The sequence below is a fragment of the Engystomops pustulosus genome, chromosome 11 (genome assembly GCF_040894005.1).
Source record: "Engystomops pustulosus chromosome 11, aEngPut4.maternal, whole genome shotgun sequence".
Taxonomy (NCBI): Eukaryota; Metazoa; Chordata; class Amphibia; order Anura; family Leptodactylidae; genus Engystomops; species Engystomops pustulosus.
Window position 1 is genome coordinate 1174328 of NC_092421.1, and position 22547 is coordinate 1196874.

Sequence of the window (22547 nt, forward strand, 5' to 3'; positions counted from 1 at the left end):
GGTAGTGATAAATAATAGTATATATATATATATACCCTCTATACTGCCCCTAGAGATGCTGCACCCCCCTAAGTATTACCTGTATAGTAGTCAGGGCTCCAGTCATCTCCAGGCACCGGCAGGTAGTGATAAATAATAGTATATATATATACCCTCTATACTGCCCCTAGAGATGCTGCCCCCCCTAAGTATTACCTGTATAGTAGTCAGGGCTCCAGTCATCTCCAGGTAGTGATAAATAATAGTATATATATATATACCCTCTATACTGCCCCTAGAGATGCTGCCCCCCTAAGTATTACCTGTATAGTAGTCAGGGCTCCAGTCATCTCCAGTCACCTCCAGGTAGTGATAAATAATAGTATATATATATACCCTCTATACTGCCCCTAGAGATGCCCCCCCCTAAGTATTACCTGTATAGTAGTCAGGGCTCCAGTCATCTCCAGGTAGTGATAAATAATAGTATATATATATACCCTCTATACTGCCCCTAGAGATGCTGCCCCCCTAAGTATTACCTGTATAGTATTACCTAAATAATAGTATATATATATATACCCTCTATACTTCCCCTAGAGATGCCCCCCCCCCCCCTAAGTATTACCTGTATAGTAGTCAGGGCTCCAGTCATCTCCAAGCACCGGCAGGTAGTGATAAATAATAGTATATATATATATACCCTCTATACTGCCCCTAGAGATGTCCCCCCCCTAAGTATTACCTGTATAGTATTACCTAAATAATAGTATATATATATATATACCCTCTATACTGCCCCTAGAGATGCTGCCCCCCCTAAGTATTACCTGTATAGTAGTCAGGGCTCCAGTCATCTCCAGGTAGTGATAATAATAGTATATATATATACCCTCTATACTGCCCCTAGAGATGCCCCCCCCCCCTAAGTATTACCTGTATAGTAGTCAGGGCTCCAGTCATCTCCAGGTAGTGATAATAATAGTATATATATATACCCTCTATACTGCCCCTAGAGATGCCCCCCCCCCCTAAGTATTACCTGTATAGTATTACCTAAATAATAGTATATATATATATACCCTCTATACTGCCCCTAGAGATGCTGCCCCCCCTAAGTATTACCTGTATAGTAGTCAGGGCTCCAGTCATCTCCAGGCACCGGCAGGTAGTGATAAATAATAGTATATATATATACCCTCTATACTGCCCCTAGAGATGCTGCCCCCCCTAAGTATTACCTGTATAGTAGTCAGGGCTCCAGTCACCTCCAGGCACCGGCAGGTAGTGATAAATAATAGTATATATATATACCCTCTATACTGCCCCTAGAGATGCCCCCCCCCCCCCTAAGTATTACCTGTATAGTAGTCAGGGCTCCAGTCATCTCCAGGTAGTGATAATAATAGTATATATATATACCCTCCAGGGGCGGACTGGGAAATTAAAGAGGCCCTGGAAAAATTCTAAGAGTGGCCCCTATTTGTGGGTGGAGTCAAATTAAGTAGGCGGGGTCATGTGATGTGGGTGGAATTTGCAAAATGTTACAAGTCACATTGTTAGTGGATTGACTTAATTCAAACAATGTTTTGCTAATAAGCCGGGTAAATCTTTATAGCTTTTCTTTATTGTAGCGCGGGCAGCAGCTTCAGCGCTATATCCTCCTACAATCAATCGTGGGTTTCCAAGGATGCTTTGCTTTTAAGATCATGCATGCGCCCTGGGATACCCACGATTGCACATGACATCGGCTTGCTGGCGGGTGCAGTGATGAAACCACTGCCTGCGCTACAAGAGAGAAATGCTATAGAGCTTGTGGGTAAGCATCCTTGGTTACCTGTGCTGTCGTATGTCCTTATGTACAAGAATATAACTACTATAATCCTGCCCCCTATGTACAAGAATATAACTACTATAATACTGCCCCCTATGTACAAGAATATAACTACTATAATACTGCCCCTTATGTACAGGAATATAACTACTATAATACTGCCCCCTATGTACAGGAATATAACTACTATAATACTGCCCCCTATGTACAGGGATATAACTACTATAATACTGCCCCCTATGTACAAGAATATAACTACTATAATACTGCTCCCTATGTACAAGAATATAACTACTATAATACTGCCCCTATATTCAAGAATATAACTACTATAATACTGCCCCCTATGTACAAGAATATAACTACTATAATACTGCCCCCTATGTACAGGAGTATAACTACTATAATACTGCCCCCTATGTACAAGAATATAACTACTATAATACTGCCCCCTATGTACAAGAATATAACTACTATAATACTGCTCCCTATGCACAGGAATATAACTACTATAATACTGCCCCCTATGTACAGGAATATAACTACTATAATACTGCCCCCTATGCACAGGAATATAACTACTATAATACTGCTCCCTATGTACAAGAATATAAATACTATAATACTGCCCCTATATTCAAGAATATAACTACTATAATACTGCCCCCTATGTACAAGAATATAACTACTATAATACTGCCCCCTATGTACAGGAGTATAACTACTATAATACTGCCCCCTATGTACAAGAATATAACTACTATAATACTGCCCCCTATGTACAAGAATATAACTACTATAATACTGCTCCCTATGCACAGGAATATAACTACTATAATACTGCCCCCTATGTACAGGAATATAACTACTATAATACTGCCCCCTATGCACAGGAATATAACTACTATAATACTGCCCCCTATGTACAGGAATATAACTACTATAATACTGCCCCCTATGTACAAGAATATAACTACTATAATACTGCTCCCTATGTACAAGAATATAAATACTATAATACTGCCCCTATATTCAAGAATATAACTACTATAATACTGCCCCCTATGTACAAGAATATAACTACTATAATACTGCCCCTATGTACAAGAATATAACTACTATAATACTGCCCCCTATGTACAGGAATATAACTACTATAATACTGCCCCCTATGTACAAGAATATAACTACTATAATACTACCCCCTATGTACAAGAATATAACTACTATAATACTGCCCCCTATGTACAAGAATATAACTACTATAATACTGCCCCCTATGTACAAGAATATAACTACTATAATACTGCCCCCTATGTACAAGAATATAACTACTATAATACTGCCCCCTATGTACAAGAATATAACTACTATAATACTGCTCCCTATGTACAAGAATATAAATACTATAATACTGCCCCCTATGTACAGGAATATAACTACTATAATACGGCCCCTATGTACAGGAATATAACTACTATAATACTGCCCCCTATGTACAAGAATATAACTACTGTAATACTGCCCCCTATGTACAAGAATATAACTACTATAATACTGCCCCCTATGTACAAGAATATAACTACTATAATACTGCCCCTTATGTACAGGAATATAACTACTATAATACTGCCCCCTATGTACAGGAATATAACTACTATAATACTGCCCCCTATGCACAGGAATATAACTACTATAATACTGCCCCCTATGTACAGGAATATAACTACTATAATACTGCCCCCTATGTACAAGAATATAACTACTATAATACTGCTCCCTATGTACAATAATATAAATACTATAATACTGCCCCTATATTCAAGAATATAACTACTATAATACTGCCCCCTATGTACAAGAATATAACTACTATAATACTGCCCCCTATGTACAAGAATATAACTACTATAATACTGCCCCCTATGTACAAGAATATAACTACTATAATACTGCCCCCTATGTACAAGAATATAACTACTATAACACTGCCCCTATGTACAAGAATATAACTACTATAATACTGCTCCCTATGTACAAGAATATAAATACTATAATACTGCCCCCTATGTACAGGAATATAACTACTATAATACTACCCCCTATGTACAGGAATATAACTACTATAATACTGCCCCCTATGTACAAGAATATAACTACTATAATACTGCCCCCTATGTACAGGAGTATAACTACTATAATACTGCCCCCTATGTACAGGAATATAACTACTATAATACTGCCCCCTATGTACAGGAATATAACTACTATAATACTGCCCCCTATGTACAGGAATATAACTACTATAATACTGCCCCCTATGTACAAGAATATAACTACTATAATACTGCCCCCTATGTACAAGAATATAACTACTATAATACTGCCCCCTATGTACAGGAATATAACTACTATAATACTGTCCCCTATGTACAGGAATATAACTACTATAATACTGCCCCCTATGTACAGGAATATAACTACTATAATACTGCCCCCTATGTACAGGAATATAACTACTATAATACTGCCTCCTATGTACAAGAATATAACTACTATAATACTGCCCCCTATGTACAAGAATATAACTACTATAATACTGCCCCCTATGTACAAGAATATAACTACTATAATACTGCCCCCTATGTACAAGAATATAACTACTATAATACTGCCCCCTATGTACAGGAATATAACTACTATAATACTGCCCCCTATGTACAAGAATATAATTACTATAATATTGCCCCTATACAAGATATTTCCATGGAAAGTATTAATCTACAGTGGTGTGCAGAGGAGCAGTACACAAACCCGTTTAGATACACAACACTCAAACCTATAACTTTAAAATTTTTCCATGAATATACCATATATATTTGAGTATAAGCCAAGTTTTTCACTACAAAAAATTTGCTGAAAAACCCTAACTCGGCTTATACTAAAGTATAGAAAAAAAAAACAGAAAGTGTACTCACTTTCCAATACCCGCAGGCAGTTCCTCTTCTATCCATCGATGCTCCGGAATCAGCTCCATGACCCTGCGCAGTCAGCAGCGAGCGGCTGACATCATAGTGCCTGCGACGGACTGCCGAGGACACGGAGCCGATGCTGGACCATCAATGGATAGAAAAGGACCTACCGGAGCATTGATGCATAGAAGGTAACCTGCCTTTGGCATCGTAAAAACTTTGTTTTTTTCCTACAGGCATTATTTTGGGGACAGTGGCTGTAGGCTATATACTGGGTGGACAGGGCTGCATGCTATAAACTGGGGGGAGCAGGGGCTGCAGGCTATATACTGGGGGGAGCAGGGGCTGCAGGCTATATACTGGGGGGAGCAGGGGCTGTAGGCTATATACTGGGGGGAGAAGGGCTGTAGGCTATATACTGGGTGGGCAGGGCTGCATGTTATAAACTGGGGGGAGCAGGGGCTGCAGGCTATATACTGGGGGGAGCAGGGGCTGTAGGCTATATACTGGGGGAGCAGGGGCTGCAGGCTATATACTGGGTGGAGCAGGGGCTGTAGGCTATATACTGGGTGGGCAGGGCTGCATGCTATAAACTGGGGGGAGCAGGGGCTGCAGGCTATATACTGGGGGGAGCAGGGGCTGCAGGCTATATACTTGGGGAGCAGGGGCTGCAGGCTATATAATGGGGGAGCAGGGGCTGCAGGCTATATACTGGGGGAAGCAGGGGCTGCAGGCTATATACTGGGGGGAGCAGGGGGTGGCAGGCTATATACTACAGGGGCTGGCTGGCTGTATACTACAGGGGCTGGCGGGCTGTATACAACAGGGGCTGGCGGGCTGTATACCACAGGGGCTGGCGGGCTGTATACCACAGGGGCTGGCGGGCTGTATACCACAGGGACTGGCGGGCTGTATACCACAGGGGCTGGCGGGCTGTATACCACAGGGGCTGGCGGGCTGTATACCACAGGGGCTGGCAGGCTGTATATCACAGGGATTGGCGGGCTGTATACCACAAGGGCTGGCGGGCTGTATACCACAGGGGCTGGCGGGCTGTATACCACAAGGACTGGCGGGCTGTATACCACAGGGGCTGGCAGGCTGTATACCACAAGGACTGGCGGGCTGTATACCACAAGGGCTGGCAGGCTGTATACCACAAGGACTGGCGGGCTGTATACCACAGGGGCTGGCGGGCTGTATACCCTAGGGGCTGGCGGGCTGTATACCACAGGGATTGGCGGGCTGTATACCACAAGGACTGGCGGGCTGTATACCACAGGGGCTGGCAGGCTGTATACCACAAGGACTGGCGGGCTGTATACCACAAGGGCTGGCAGGCTGTATACCACAAGGACTGGCGGGCTGTATACCACAGGGGCTGGCGGGCTGTATACCCTAGGGGCTGGCGGGCTGTATACCACAGGGATTGGCGGGCTGTATACCACAGGGGCTGGCGGGCTGTATACCACAGGGGCTGGCGGGCTGTATACCACAGGGGCTGGCGGGCTGTATACCACAGGGGCTGGCGGGCTGTATACCACAGGGGCTGGCGGGCTGTATACCACAGGGGCTGGCGGGCTGTATACCACAGGGGCTGGCGGGCTGTATACCACAGGGGCTGGCGGGCTGTATACCACAGGGGCTGGCGGGCTGTATACCACAAGGGCTGGCAGGCTGTATACCACAGGGGCTGGCAGGCTGTATATCACAGGGGCTGGCGGGCTGTATACCACAGGGGCTGGCAGGCTGTATATCACAGGGATTGGCGGGCTGTATACCACAAGGGCTGGCGGGCTGTATACCACAGGGGCTGGCGGGCTGTATACCACAAGGACTGGCGGGCTGTATACCACAGGGGCTGGCAGGCTGTATACCACAAGGACTGGCGGGCTGTATACCACAAGGGCTGGCAGGCTGTATACCACAAGGACTGGCGGGCTGTATACCACAAGGGCTGGCAGGCTGTATACCACAGGGGCTGGCGGGCTGTATACCCTAGGGGCTGGCGGGCTGTATACCACAGGGATTGGCGGGCTGTATACCACAAGGACTGGCGGGCTGTATACCACAGGGGCTGGCAGGCTGTATACCACAAGGACTGGCGGGCTGTATACCACAAGGGCTGGCAGGCTGTATACCACAAGGACTGGCGGGCTGTATACCACAGGGGCTGGCGGGCTGTATACCCTAGGGGCTGGCGGGCTGTATACCACAGGGATTGGCGGGCTGTATACCACAGGGGCTGGCGGGCTGTATACCACAGGGGCTGGCGGGCTGTATACCACAGGGGCTGGCGGGCTGTATACCACAGGGGCTGGCGGGCTGTATACCACAGGGGCTGGCGGGCTGTATACCACAGGGGCTGGCGGGCTGTATACCACAGGGGCTGGCGGGCTGTATACCACAGGGGCTGGCGGGCTGTATACCACAGGGGCTGGCGGGCTGTATACCACAGGGGCTGGCAGGCTGTATACCACAAGGACTGGCGGGCTGTATACCACAGGGGCTGGCGGGCTGTATACCCTAGGGGCTGGCGGGCTGTATACCACAGGGATTGGCGGGCTGTATACCACAGGGGCTGGCGGGCTGTATACCACAGGGGCTGGCGGGCTGTATACCACAGGGGCTGGCGGGCTGTATACCACAGGGGCTGGCGGGCTGTATACCACAGGGGCTGGCGGGCTGTATACCACAGGGGCTGGCGGGCTGTATACCACAGGGGCTGGCGGGCTGTATACCACAGGGGCTGGCGGGCTGTATACCACAAGGGCTGACACCTGCTCTGTATTGAGAGCTCAGCCTACAAGCTTTCTCCATACAATGCCAGCAGAATTACTAGTACATCCCCAGACATTACACACATATATATATATACTCACATAAATATGTCAATAAAATGTAAGAAAATACTTTACACATTGCACTTACTATTTATGAGAGTAACAAAGTTCTTTGTGGGGAGAATCAATGTGCAGGGAAGCAGCTGCCTGGCAGGGCTGAGATCTCCATACACATGGCATTTGTGTTCCTCCCCAGCCCTCTCCGTCCCGTCTAGCAGCCTCCTGCTTCCTGGTTGTGGGAGGAGGGGCCGGAGCAGTGCCCTGTGCCTGACCTCAATGCTGCCTAGAGCTCCGTGTAGCTGCTAATCAGCTGTCACACAGGGGCAGCAGCTTCCAACGGACTCTCTGCTGCTGACCCTAGGACAGTGCACGGGCGGCCTGTAGTGTAGGGGAGGCTGCTCTCTGTGCTGATGGAATGTCAGCCTGCACTGTGTCACATGCTTCTGCACGGACCGGCCCCAGATCAGTCAGACAGGTCGGCCCACCGGGATTTCTCCCGGTCGAGTTAATGGCCAGTCCGCCCCTGATACCCTCTATACTGCCCCTAGAGATGCCCCCCCCCCTAAGTATTACCTGTATAGTAGTCAGGGCTCCAGTCATCTCCAGGCACCGGCAGGTAGTGATAAATAATAGTATATATATATATACCCTCTATACTGCCCCTAGAGATGCCCCCCCCCCTAAGTATTACCTGTATAGTAGTCAGGGCTCCAGTCATCTCCAGGCACCGGCAGGTAGTGATAAATAATAGTATATATATATATACCCTCTATACTGCCCCTAGAGATGCCCCCCCCCCTAAGTATTACCTGTATAGTAGTCAGGGCTCCAGTCATCTCCAGGCACCGGCAGGTAGTGATAAATAATAGTATATATATATACCCTCTATACTGCCCCTAGAGATGCTGCCCCCCCTAAGTATTACCTGTATAGTATTACCTAAATAATAGTATATATATATATATATATACCCTCTATACTGCCCCTAGAGATGCCCCCCCCCCCCTAAGTATTACCTGTATAGTAGTCAGGGCTCCAGTCATCTCCAGGCACCGGCAGGTAGTGATAAATAATAGTATATATATATACCCTCTATACTGCCCCTAGAGATGCTGCCCCCCCTAAGTATTACCTGTATAGTATTACCTAAATAATAGTATATATATATATATACCCTCTATACTGCCCCTAGAGATGCCCCCCCCCCCTAAGTATTACCTGTATAGTAGTCAGGGCTCCAGTCATCTCTAGGTAGTGAAATAAAAATAAAGTACCGCGTATACTCGAGTATAAGCCGATTCCCCTACTTTCACCACAAAAAACTGGGAAAGCTTAGTGACTCAAGTATAAGCCTAGGGTGAAGAATGCAGCCTCTACACTGCAAGGTGATAGTAAGTGTGCGGGCGCAGCGCATGTACGTGCCTGTACCTGTGGCCTAGCAATGTTGTGCCCGTGTGGCCACCCTAAGGTGCAGCCCTCCCCTCCCCTAATGCCATTAGTTTCTCATCTTATACTTGCATACTTAAGGAAACCTACCATTAGGAATCTACCTGTTAATGGGGATTTCCCATGCAGCAAGTCAGCGATCAGACCCCCACAGATCACGAGAACGAGGGGTCGGAATAGTCGGACCCCTCGTCACTCCGGGAGAGTAATGGAGTAGACGGCCGCGCATGACGCTTCTGCTCCATGGAAATTGCTGAGCACCGCAGACAGCAGAGGCTACCACTCCATGGAAAGGCTACTCTACACCCCTGTAGCCTCTCAGGGTGTATACACTCCAGATAAGGTTATAGGGCTTTTTGTCACACGCGATCGGATTCTGGTGCATCGGCGCCGGCTTTCATGCAACACAAATCAGCGGACGATCCGACGGATTCGGACAACGCACGGGATTTAACATGTCAAATTGTGTCGCAAGACATGCACTCACATACACCAAGAGGAAGAAGAAGGTGAACTCCGGGGACCTGAGCGGGGAAGCGACACATGCAGGATATCGGGTGCAGGATCTTAGTGACTCCCCGCACAGCACATTATACACGGACAATGCACTTACATGCACCAGGAAGAAGAAGGAGAACTCCGGGGACCTGAGCGGGGAAGTGACACATGCAGGATATCGGGCGCAGGATCTTAGTGACTCCCCGCACAGCGCATTATACACGGACAATGCACTTACATGCACCAGGAAGAAAAAGGTGAACTCCAGGGACCTGAGCGGGGAAGCGACACATGCAGGATATCGGGCGCAGGATCTTAGTGACTCCCCGCACAGCACATTATACACGGACAATGCACTTACATGCACCAGGAAGAAGAAGGTGAACTCCAGGGACCTGAGCGGGGAAGTGACACATGCAGGATATCGGGGGCACGATCTTAGTGACTCCCCGCACAGCGCATTATACACAGACAATGCACTTACATGCACCAGGAAGAAGAAGGTAAACTCCGGGGACCTGAGCGGGGAAGTGACACATGCAGGATATCGGGCGCAGGATCTTAGTGGCTCCCCGCACAGTGCATTATACACGGACAATGCACTTACATGCACCAGGAACAAGAAGGTGAACTCCAGGGACCTGAGCGGGGAAGCGACACATGCAGGATATCGGGTGCAGGATCTTAGGACTCCCCGCACAGCGCATTATACACGGACAATGCACTTACATGCACCAGGAAGAAGAAGGTGAACTCTGGGGACCTGAGCGGGGAAGTGACACATGCAGGATATCGGGGGCAGGATCTTAGGACTCCCCGCACAGCGCATTATACACGGACAATGCACTTACATGCACCAGGAAGAAGAAGGTGAACTCTGGGGACCTGAGCGGGGAAGTGACACATGCAGGATATCGGGGGCAGGATCTTAGGACTCCCCGCACAGCGCATTATACACGGACAATGCACTTACATGCACCAGGAAGAAGAAGGTGAACTCTGGGGACCTGAGCGGGGAAGTGACACATGCAGGATATCGGGGGCAGGATCTCAGGCTATGGGGGCGGGGCAGGACCACTGGGTGTAATGGAAGGAAAGCTGAATGCGGCCAAGTACAGGGGTATCCTGGATGAGAACCTCTTCCTGATGCTCTGGACCTCAGACTGGGCCGAACAAGACAATGACCCTAAGCACAAGATAAGACCACAGCAGAGGCTTCAGAACATCTCTCTGACCATTCCTGACCCAGAGCCCGGACCTAAACCCAATGGAGCACCTCTGGAGAGACTGGAAAATGTCTCCATCCAACCTGAGGGACCTGGAGAGGATCTGCAAGGAAGAGGCAGAGGATCCCCAAATCCAGGGGGAGAAACTTGTTGTTCAAAAGATGCTTCTTCTGAATACTGAGCAAAGGGGGGTACTTTTGCGCCCGATATCCTGCATGTGTCGCTTCCCCGCTCAGGTCCCTGGAGTTCACCTTCTTCTTCCTGGTGCATGTAAGTGCATTGTCTGTGTATAATGCGCTGTGCGGGGAGTCACTAAGATCCTGCACCCGATATCCTGCATGTGTCGCTTCCCCGCTCAGGTCCCAGGAGTTCACCTTCTTCTTCCTGGTGCATGTAAGTGCATTGTCCGTGTATAATGCGCTGTGCGGGGAGTCACTAAGATCCTGCACCCGATATCCTGCATGTGTCGCTTCCCCGCTCAGGTCCCAGGAGTTCACCTTCTTCTTCCTGGTGCATGTAAGTGCATTGTCCGTGTATAATGCGCTGTGCGGGGAGTCACTAAGATCCTGCGCACGATATCCTGCATGTGTCGCTTCCCCGCTCAGGTCCCCGGAGTTCACCTTCTTCTTCCTGGTGCATGTAAGTGCATTGTCCGTGTATAATGCGCTGTGCGGGGAGTCACTAAGATCCTGCACCCGATATCCTGCATGTGTCGCTTCCCCGCTCAGGTCCCCAGAGTTCACCTTCTTCTTCCTGGTGTATGTAAGTGCATTGTCTGTGTATAATGCGCTGTGCGGGGAGTCACTAAGATCCTGCACCCGATATCCTGCATGTGTCGCTTCCCCGCTCAGGTCCCAGGAGTTCACCTTCTTCTTCCTGGTGCATGTAAGTGCATTGTCCGTGTATAATGCGCTGTGCGGGGAGTCACTAAGATCCTGCGCACGATATCCTGCATGTGTCGCTTCCCCGCTCAGGTCCCCGGAGTTCACCTTCTTCTTCTTGGTGCATGTAATTGCATTGCCCGTGTATAATGTGCTGTGCAGGGAGTCACTAAGATCCTTCCCCCGATGTCCTGCATGTGTCGCTTCCCCACTCAGGTCCCCGGAGTTCACCTTCTTCTTCCTGGTGCATGTAAGTGCATTGTCCGTGTATAATGCGCTGTGCGGGGAGTCACTAAGATCCTGCGCCCGATATCCTGCATGTGTCGCTTCCCCGCTCAGGTCCCTGGAGTTCACCTTCTTCTTCCTGGTGCATGTAAGTGCATTGTCCGTGTATAATGCGCTGTGCAGGGAGTCACTAAGATCCTGCACCCGATATCCTGCATGTGTCTCTTCCCCACTCAGGTCCCCGGAGTTCACCTTCTTCTTCCTGGTGCATGTAAGTGCATTGTCCGTGTATAATGCGCTGTGCAGGGAGTCACTAAGATCCTGCGCCCGATATCCTGCATGTGTCACTTCCCCGCTCAGGTCCCCGGAGTTCACCTTCTTCTTCCTGGTGCATGTAAGTGCATTGTCCGTGTATAATGCGCTGTGCAGGGAGTCACTAAGATCCTGCGCCCGATATCCTGCATGTGTCGCTTCCCCGCTCAGGTCCCTGGAGTTCACCTTCTTCTTCCTGGTGCATGTAAGTGCATTGTCCGTGTATAATGCGCTGTGCGGGGAGTCACTAAGATCCTGCGCCCGATATCCTGCATGTGTCGATTCCCCGCTCAGGTCCCCGGAGTTCACCTTCTTCTTCCTGGTGCATGTAAGTGCATTGTCCGTGTATAATGCGCTGTGCAGGGAGTCACTAAGATCGTGCGCCCGATATCCTGCATGTGTCGCTTCCCCGCTCAGGTCCCTGGAGTTCATCTTCTTCTTCCTGGTGCATGTAAGTGCATTGTCCGTGTATAATGCGCTGTGCGGGGATTCTCTAAGATCGTGCCCCCGATATCCTGCATGTGTCACTTCCCCGTTCAGGTCCCTGGAGTACACCTTCTTCCTGGTGCATGTAAGTGTTTTGTCGCTCAGTCCAAATCAGACGGATCGTCCGATAGCCGTCCCCCAATTTCTGTCGAATGAAAGCCGGCACCAGTGCGGCAAAATCGGATAGCGCGCTACACAATTCCCTTCTAAATCCCTGTCTCGGCCGTGAGAAACCCGGAAAAATTCGGACTATGCGAATGAAGTGCGGTCTGCGGCCCTTAGTAAATAAGCCCCATTATTGTAAATGACATTGTACTTTGTTTCTGCAGGTGAGAGGATCCTTGGCCTTGAACATCATCAGCTGCGCGGTCACTGGAATTGCTATATCTCTAAACGGTCTTGATTTTGTCTTAATTCCTTCTATTAAAGACTGTGACGATTATCACGGCTCTAATCATTATCCTGGAGACAGAAGATGTAGGAACCTACAGGTAACTCTATAAACCATTTAATAAAACCAATGAGGGTAATCTGGCTGTATACTATGGGGGCTGGCTGTATACTACGGGGGTGGCTGTATACTATGGGGGTGGCTGTATACTATGGGGGCTGGCTGTATACTATGGGGGTGGCTGTATACTATGGGGGTGGCTGTATACTATGGGGGCTGGCTGTATACTATGGGGGCTGGCTGTATACTATGGGGGTGGCTGTATACTATGGGGGCTGGCTGTATACTATGGGGGTGGCTGTATACTATGGGGGTGGCTGTATACTATGGGGGCTGGCTGTATACTATGGGGGCTGGCTGTATACTATGGGGGCTGGCTGTATACTATGGGGGTGGCTGTATACTATGGGGGTGGCTGTATACTATGGGGGCTGGCTGTATACTATGGGGGTGGCTGTATACTATGGGGGTGGCTTTATACTATGGGGGCTGGCTGTATACTATGGGGGCTGGCTGTATACTATGGGGGTGGCTGTATACTATGGGGGTGGCTGTATACTATGGGGGCTGGCTGTATACTATGGGGGTGGCTGTATACTATGGGGGTGGCTTTATACTATGGGGGCTGGCTGTATACTATGGGGGTGGCTGTATACTATGGGGGTGGCTTTATACTATGGGGGCTGGCTGTATACTACGGGGGTGGCTGTATACTATGGGGGTGGCTGTATACTTTGGGGGCTGGCTGTATACTATGGGAGTGGCTGTATACTATGGGGGCTGGCTGTATACTATAGGAGTGGCTGTATACTATGGGGGTGGCTGTATACTATGGGGGTGGCTGTATACTATGGGGGGTAGCTGTATACTATGGGAGTGGCTGTATACTACTGGGGGCTGACTTTATACTATGGGGGCTGGGTGTATACTATGGGGGCTGGCTGTATACTACGGGGGTGGCTGTATACTATGGGGGTGGCTGTATACTATGGGGGCTGGCTGTATACTATGGGGGTGGCTGTATACTATGGGGGCTGGCTGTATACTACGGGGGTGGCTGTATACTATGGGGGTGGCTGTATACTATGGGGGCTGGCTGTATACTATGGGAGTGGCTGTATACTATGGGGGCTGGCTGTATACTATGGGGGTGGCTTTATACTATGGGGGTGGCTGTATACTATGGGGGCTGTCTGTATACTATGGGGGCTGGCTGTATACTATGGGGGTGGCTGTATACTATGGGGGTGGCTGTATACTATGGGGGCTGGCTGTATACTATGGGAGTGGCTGTATACTATGGCGGCTGTCTGTATACTATGGCGGCTGTCTGTATACTATGGGGGCTGGCTGTATACTATGGGGGTGGCTTTATACTATGGGGGTGGCTGTTTACTATGGGGGCAGACTTTATACTATGGGGGCTGGCTGTTTACTATGGGGGCTGGCTGTATACTATGGGAGTGGCTGTATACTATGGGGGCTGGATGTTTACTATGGGGGTGGCTTTATACTATGGGGGTGGCTGTTTACTATGGGGGCAGACTTTATACTATGGGGGCTGGCTGTTTACTATGGGGGCTGGCTGTATACTATGGGAGTGGCTGTATACTATGGGGGCTGGATGTTTACTATGGGGGTTGGATGTATACTATGGGGGCTGGCTGTATACTATGGGCACTGGCTGTATAATATGGGGGCTGGCTGTATACTACTGGGGGCTGGCTGTATACTATGGGGGCTGGCTGTATACTATGTGGACTGGATGTAAACTATGGGGGCTGGCTGTATACTATGGGGGCTGGATGTATACTATGGGGGCTGTCGGTATATTATGGGGGCTGGATGTATTCTATGGGGGCTGGCTGTAATGACTTGCCCCCAGTCTTCTGTTCCCAACTTTGCCTGTTTTTTAGGTTTTATGCTCTGCGCAGTATTTTGGGAGTGATGGAGCAGGGAGCTGGGCAGTGGTGTGATACTAGCGCAGACTAGAGCACAAATCTCCAACAGGTCTGACCTGGAAGTGGTGAGGGCCATCCATCTCCTCTCCGAATTTGTATATTTAATTCTTTGGGTCAGTATGATTACGGGAATACCAAATTTATATACTCGAGTACAAGCCGACCCGAGTATAAGCCAAGACCCCTAATTTTACCACCAAAAACTGGGAACCTATTGACCCGACTACAAGCCAAGGGTGGGAAATGCATTGGTCACAGCCCCCCAGTATATAGCCAGCCCACCCACTGTAGTAAACAGCTAGCCAGCCCCAGTAGTATACAGCCAGCCAGCCCATGTAGTATACAGCCAGCCCTCTGTAGTATACAGCCAGCCCCCATTTAGTATACAGCCAGCCAGTCCCCTGTAGTATATAGCCAGCCAGCCCCCAGTAGTTTATAGCCTGCCAGCCCCCTGTAGTATACAGCCAGCCCCCTGAAGTATATAGCCAGCCAGCCCCCTGTAGTATACAGCCAGCCAGCCCCCAGTAGTTTATAGCCTGCCAGCCCCCTGTAGTATACAGCCAGCCCCCTGTAGTATATAGCCAGACAGCACCTTGTATTATATAGCCTGCCATCCCCATGTAGTATACAGCCAGCCCCCTGTAGTATACAGCCAGCCCCCAGTAGTATACAGCCAGCCCCCAGTATATAGCCAGCCCACCCCATGTAGTATATAGCCAGCCAGCGCCATGTAGTATACAGCCAGCCAGCCCCCGTAGTTTATAGCCTGCCAGCCCCCTGTAGTATATAGCCAACCCCCTGAAGTATATAGCCAGCCAGCCCCCTGTAGTATACAGCCAGCCAGCCCCCAGTAGTTTATAGCCTGCCAGCCCCCTGTAGTATATAGCCAGCCCCCTGAAGTATATAGCCAGCCAGCCCCCTGTAGTATACAGCCAGCCCCCTGTAGTATATAGCCAGACAGCACCTTGTATTATATAGCCTGCTATCCCGGGCAGGAACATCACATCCCGGAACATCACATCCCGGGCAGGAACATCACATCCCGGGCAGGAACATCACATCCCGGGCAGGAACATCACATCCCGGGCAGGAACATCACATCCCGGGCGGTAACATCACATCCTGGGCAGGAACATCACATCCCGGAACATCACATCCCGGGCAGTAACATCACATCCCGGAACATCACATCCCGGGCGGGAACATCACGTCCCGGGCAGTAACATCACATCCCGGGCAGGAACATCACATCCCGGAACATCACATCCCGGGCAGTAACATCACATCCCGGCCAGTAACATCACATCCCGGGCAGTAACATCACATCCCGGGCAGTAACATCACATCCCGGGCAGGAACATCACATCCCGGGCAGTAACATCACATCCCGGGCAGGAACATCACATCCCGGAACATCACATCCCGGGCAGTAACATCACATCCCGGAACATCACATCCCGGGCAGGAACATCACATCCCGGAACATCACATCCCGGAACATCACATCCCGGAACATCACATCCCGGGCAGGAACATCACATCCCGGGCAGTAACATCACATCCCGGGCAGGAACATCACATCCCGGAACATCACATCCCGGAACATCACATCCCGGAACATCACATCCCGGGCAGGAACATCACATCCCGGGCAGTAACATCACATCCCGGGCAGGAACATCACATCCCGGGCAGGAACATCACATCCAGGAACATCACATCCCGGAACATCACATCCCGGGCAGTAACATCACATCCCGGAACATCACATCCCGGGCAGGAACATCACATCCCGGAACATCACATCCCGGGCAGTAACATCACATCCCGGAACATCACATCCCGGGCAGTAACACCACATCCCGGAACATCACATCCCGGAACATCACATCCCGGGCAGTAACATCACATCCCGGAACATCACATCCCGGGCAGGAACATCACATCCCGGAACATCACATCCCGGGCAGTAACATCACATCCCGGAACATCACATCCCGGGCAGTAACATCACATCCCGGAACATCACATCCCGGGCAGTAACATCACATCCCGGGCAGGAACATCACATCCCGGGCAGTAACATCACATCCCGGGCAGGAACATCACATCCCGGGCAGGAACATCACATCCCGGGCAGGAACATCACATCCCGGAACATCACATCCCGGAACATCACATCCCGGGAGGGAACATCACATCCCGGAACATCACATCCCGGGCAGGAACATCACATCCCGGGCAGGAACATCACATCCTGGGCAGTAACATCACATCCCGGGCAGGAACATCACATCCCGGGCAGTAACATCACATCCCGGGAGGGAACATCACATCCCGGAACATCACATCCCGGGCAGGAACATCACATCCCGGGCAGGAACATCACATCCCGGAACATCACATCCCGGGCGGGAACATCACATCCCGGAACATCACATCCCGGGCGGGAACATCACATCCCGGGCAGGAACATCACATCCCGGAACATCACATCCCGGGCAGGAACATCACATCCAGGAACATCACATCCCGGAACATCACATCCCGGGCAGTAACATCACATCCCGGGAGGGAACATCACATCCCGGAACATCACATCCCGGAACATCACATCCCGGAACATCACATCCCGGGCGGGAACATCACATCCCGGGAGGGAACATCACATCCCGGGCAGGAACATCACATCCCGGGCAGGAACATCACATCCCGGGCAGGAACATCACATCCCGGAACATCACATCCCGGGCGGGAACATCACATCCCGGGAGGGAACATCACATCCCGGAACATCACATCCCAGGAGGGAACATCACATCCCGGAACATCACATCCCGGGCAGGAACATCACATCCCGGGCAGGAACATCACATCCCGGGAGGGAACATCACATCCCGGAACATCACATCCCGGGCAGGAACATCACATCCCGGGCAGGAACATCACATCCCGGAACATCACATCCCGGGCGGGAACATCACATCCCGGAACATCACATCCCGGGCGGGAACATCACATCCCGGGCAGGAACATCACATCCCGGAACATCACATCCCGGGCAGGAACATCACATCCAGGAACATCACATCCCGGAACATCACATCCCGGGCAGTAACATCACATCCCGGGAGGGAACATCACATCCCGGAACATCACATCCCGGAACATCACATCCCGGAACATCACATCCCGGGCGGGAACATCACATCCCGGGAGGGAACATCACATCCCGGGCAGGAACATCACATCCCGGGCAGGAACATCACATCCCGGGCGGGAACATCACATCCCGGGCAGGAACATCACATCCCGGGCAGGAACATCACATCCCGGGCGGGAACATCACATCCCGGAACATCACATCCCGGGCGGGAACATCACATCCCGGGAGGGAACATCACATCCCGGAACATCACATCCCGGGAGGGAACATCACATCCCGGAACATCACATCCCGGGCAGGAACATCACATCCCGGGCAGGAACATCACATCCCGGGAGGGAACATCACATCCCGGAACATCACATCCCGGGCAGGAACATCACATCCCGGGCAGGAACATCACATCCCGGAACATCACATCCCGGGCGGGAACATCACATCCCGGAACATCACATCCCGGGCGGGAACATCACATCCCGGGCAGGAACATCACATCCCGGAACATCACATCCCGGGCAGGAACATCACATCCAGGAACATCACATCCCGGAACATCACATCCCGGGCAGTAACATCACATCCCGGGAGGGAACATCACATCCCGGAACATCACATCCCGGAACATCACATCCCGGAACATCACATCCCGGGCGGGAACATCACATCCCGGGAGGGAACATCACATCCCGGGCAGGAACATCACATCCCGGGCAGGAACATCACATCCCGGGCGGGAACATCACATCCCGGAACATCACATCCCGGGCGGGAACATCACATCCCGGGAGGGAACATCACATCCCGGGAGGGAACATCACATCCCGGAACATCACATCCCGGAACATCACATCCCGGGCAGGAACATCACATCCCGGGCAGGAACATCACATCCCGGGAGGGAACATCACATCCCGGGAGGGAACATCACATCCCGGGCGGGAACATCACATCCCGGGAGGGAACATCACATCCCGGGCAGGAACATCACATCCCGGAACATCACATCCCGGAACATCACATCCCGGGAGGGAACATCACATCCCGGGCAGGAACATCACATCCCGGGAGGGAACATCACATCCCGGAACATCACATCCCGGGCGGGAACATCACATCCCTGGAGGGAACATCACATCCCGGGCGGGAACATCACATCCCGGGCAGGAACATCACATCCCGGGCAGGAACATCACATCCCGGGCAGTAGCATCACATCCCGGGCAGTAACATCACATCCCGGGAGGGAACATCACATCCCGGGCAGTAACATCACATCCCGGGCAGTAACATCACATCCCGGGAGGGAACATCACATCCCGGGCGGGAACATCACATCCCTGGAGGGAACATCACATCCCGGGAGGGAACATCACATCCCGGGAGGGAACATCACATCCCGGGAGGGAACATCACATCCCGGGAGGGAACATCACATCCCGGAACATCACATCCCGGGAGGGAACATCACATCCCGGAACATCACATCCCGGGAGGGAACATCACATCCCGGGAGGGAACATCACATCCCGGAACGTCACATCCCGGGAGGGAACATCACATCCCGGAACATCACATCCCGGGCAGGAACATCACATCCCGGGCAGGAACATCACATCCCGGGAGGGAACATCACATTCCGGGCGCCTTGGGTGATTTTCCTGGAATCCCAGAGCCTTCAGGATTTGTTTGAAAAAGTAAATATGATCTTCCATCTCTTGTCGCTTGCCTGTGACTAGAGGATGCGCTTTTGGCCACTTTGCCTTTATACCTCTTCTCCCCCTTTTATTCTTCCACTTCTTTCTACTGTTAGACTTCTCTCAGCCATTTATAAGATATTAGCAGATCTTTACTACAGGGATCCTTTTCTAGTGAGAACAGGAAGCCCAAGGGGGCGGATAATATGGGAGAGGGAGGCCAAATCTATGTATCCAAAATATGGAAAATCAATCTAAACTCCTGCTACCCAGTTATCATCCCCCGGCTTACTCCATCCATCCCAAATCATCAGCTATTGGAGATTCTGTTTGGGGGAATATTTTGCCCCTAATTGGTGAATGGTGGAAAGCAGGGTCTTTGCTGACATGTCGGACCCCTTGACACCCATGGAGCCCAGTGCAGACCCACTAAATGTTTTCCCAGCCGGCTTGAAACTCTTGCTGCATCTTTTTACCGTGGCGACATGTCGGATGTCTGCCCGGTGAAAGCATGGAGCTCCTCCTTCTCGTACCGCACTCTGCACCGGGGCTAAGGGGTCCGCACTATGGAACACTATGGTCCCTGCGACTCTTACTGGTCCATCCTAACACTAGGGGAGGCGCGGCTGCACCCCTCACTCATCACAGAAGTCAAGGGTCCCCACTATGTGTCCCCACTATGTGTCCCCCACTATGTGTCCCCACTATGTGTCCCCCCTATGTGTCCCCCACTTGTCTTCTGTCTATATTTTAGAGGGGCTGGGATTGTACCACCTAATTGTTTCTGGCTCTTTTATTGTTATTCCCGGTATGGGAATGTTCTGGTTTTATGGGAAGACCGATCCCCTGTTGTCATTTTTTAAAAGTCAAATAAAATTGGAGTGGAAGAAAAAATACAATTCTTCCTGCTGTTTCCAGGTCTCTCTTTAGGTCCCCACAGGCGGCACTTGCCTCATGGACAGCGGTTCTGATCATTCGTTCCACTCCTGCGTCAGAAATCTTCCAGGGAGAACCTGGTTGTGGCCGCTTTATGAATAATTTATGTTCTTTCAGCTTCTGATTTATTGACCCACAGGAACCTTTAGTAGTTGAAAAATTCTGCTGTATCCAATGCCAACAGTATAAGGACGCTCTCACATTGGCGTTTCTTCCACATCCGTGATTTCTCACTGAACCCATTTTGGCTTTTGGACTCGTACAGACTGGTTCTCTCTCTGGCTGCAGTGATTTGTCACGGATACATTACTGACACATTCTTTTCAAGGGACTTTTTTTCCCACTGATCTACAGGTTCTGCACCGATCACTGATGACAAATCACTGCAGCCAGAGAGAGAACCAGTCTGTACGAGTCCAAAAGCCAAAATGGGTTCAGTGAGAAATCACGGATGTGGAAGAAACGCCAATGTGAAATGACCCTAAGGCTGTGAAGGTCTGGAGACAATCCATGTGGGACACATCCTGAGAAGGTTGTTGTGTGGCTCCTTGGTAATGGGACTCCTTTTATAGACCAGATGATGTCAGGATTGCCTTGTAATTACAGATTTCAGATGGTGCCAGGACTTCCCAGGTCTCTTTCATATTTTTACCTTGTTTCATTTCTCAATATTACAAATAACTTATTTGATGCTTCTATGGTTTCATTTCTTGGTTCTGACAGAAAAAGCTCCTTTTAAAATATATTTGCTTTTACATTTGATGACATATCCGGCACGTAGTTCCCTCACTGTATCTATGCACATAATAAATGGCGTTGCTCTCTCCAAAGACTTCCAGTGATGAGTGACTCAGGTACTTACCACCAGAGAGAAGCATTGAGCTCCAGTGGAGGATGAAGTCACTTGGTTCTGCCTCTGACTCTTTGGCTTTATGTTTGCAGGACGCTGCATATGGAGTGGAATCATTTCTTCTGATCATCAACTTACTCCTATTCTGTGTGTCCTTGTCCCTCTCTATATTTGGATGTCGCTCTCTATCCTATGTATATTCATACGCTCCTCAGGTAAGAGCACAGATTGTGCACCGGATAAATGTGTGGACACCCAATATATGTTCCCCAAACCTTCATTCCACTCATTTTATTTCAGAACAGACGTTCTTTTACAATTACTAAGACCTTCAAAACCATCCAGACTAAAAATATTCATATTCATAGGTGGAAGTACAACACCCAGAACCCCCACAGATCAGCTGTTCTTTTCCACAGACCTTTTTTGATTAGTCTTGTGTCAGTATTGTATCCATATTATTCCTTGGATTGCTAATCCATTAAAATAATGCGAATGTAAATAAACACATTGGGGCACATTCACTTACCCAGTCCAGAGGAGATCCCGAAAGTTGTCTGTGTTTAATACGCTGTGCGGGGAGTCACGAAGATCCTGCTCCCGATATCCTGCATGTGTCGCTTCCCCGCTCAGGTCCCTGGAGTTCACCTTCTTCTTTCCGGTGCATGTAAGTGCATTGTCCGTGTATAATGTGCTGTGCGGAGAGTCACTAAGATCCTGCACCCGATATCCTGCATGTGTCACTTCCCCGCTCAGGTCCCTGGGGTTCACCTTCTTCTTCCTGGTG

General features: G+C 50.1%; 1 protein-coding gene across 6 annotated transcripts in view; it reads left to right on the top strand.

Annotated features, from left to right (window-relative positions):
• Positions 1 to 22547, top strand: part of LOC140106316 (membrane-spanning 4-domains subfamily A member 3-like) — a 58087-nt gene that overhangs the window by 25794 nt on the left and 9746 nt on the right. For 5 of the 6 annotated variants that reach the window (XM_072130709.1, XM_072130704.1, XM_072130705.1 and 2 more), the window contains 2 exons: positions 13032 to 13193; positions 21853 to 21975. In XM_072130709.1, the coding sequence (XP_071986810.1) occupies positions 13032 to 13193; positions 21853 to 21975 (285 nt within the window). The remainder of the gene's footprint in view (positions 1 to 13031; positions 13194 to 21852; positions 21976 to 22547) is intronic. The other variant, XM_072130706.1, reaches the window with a different exon arrangement.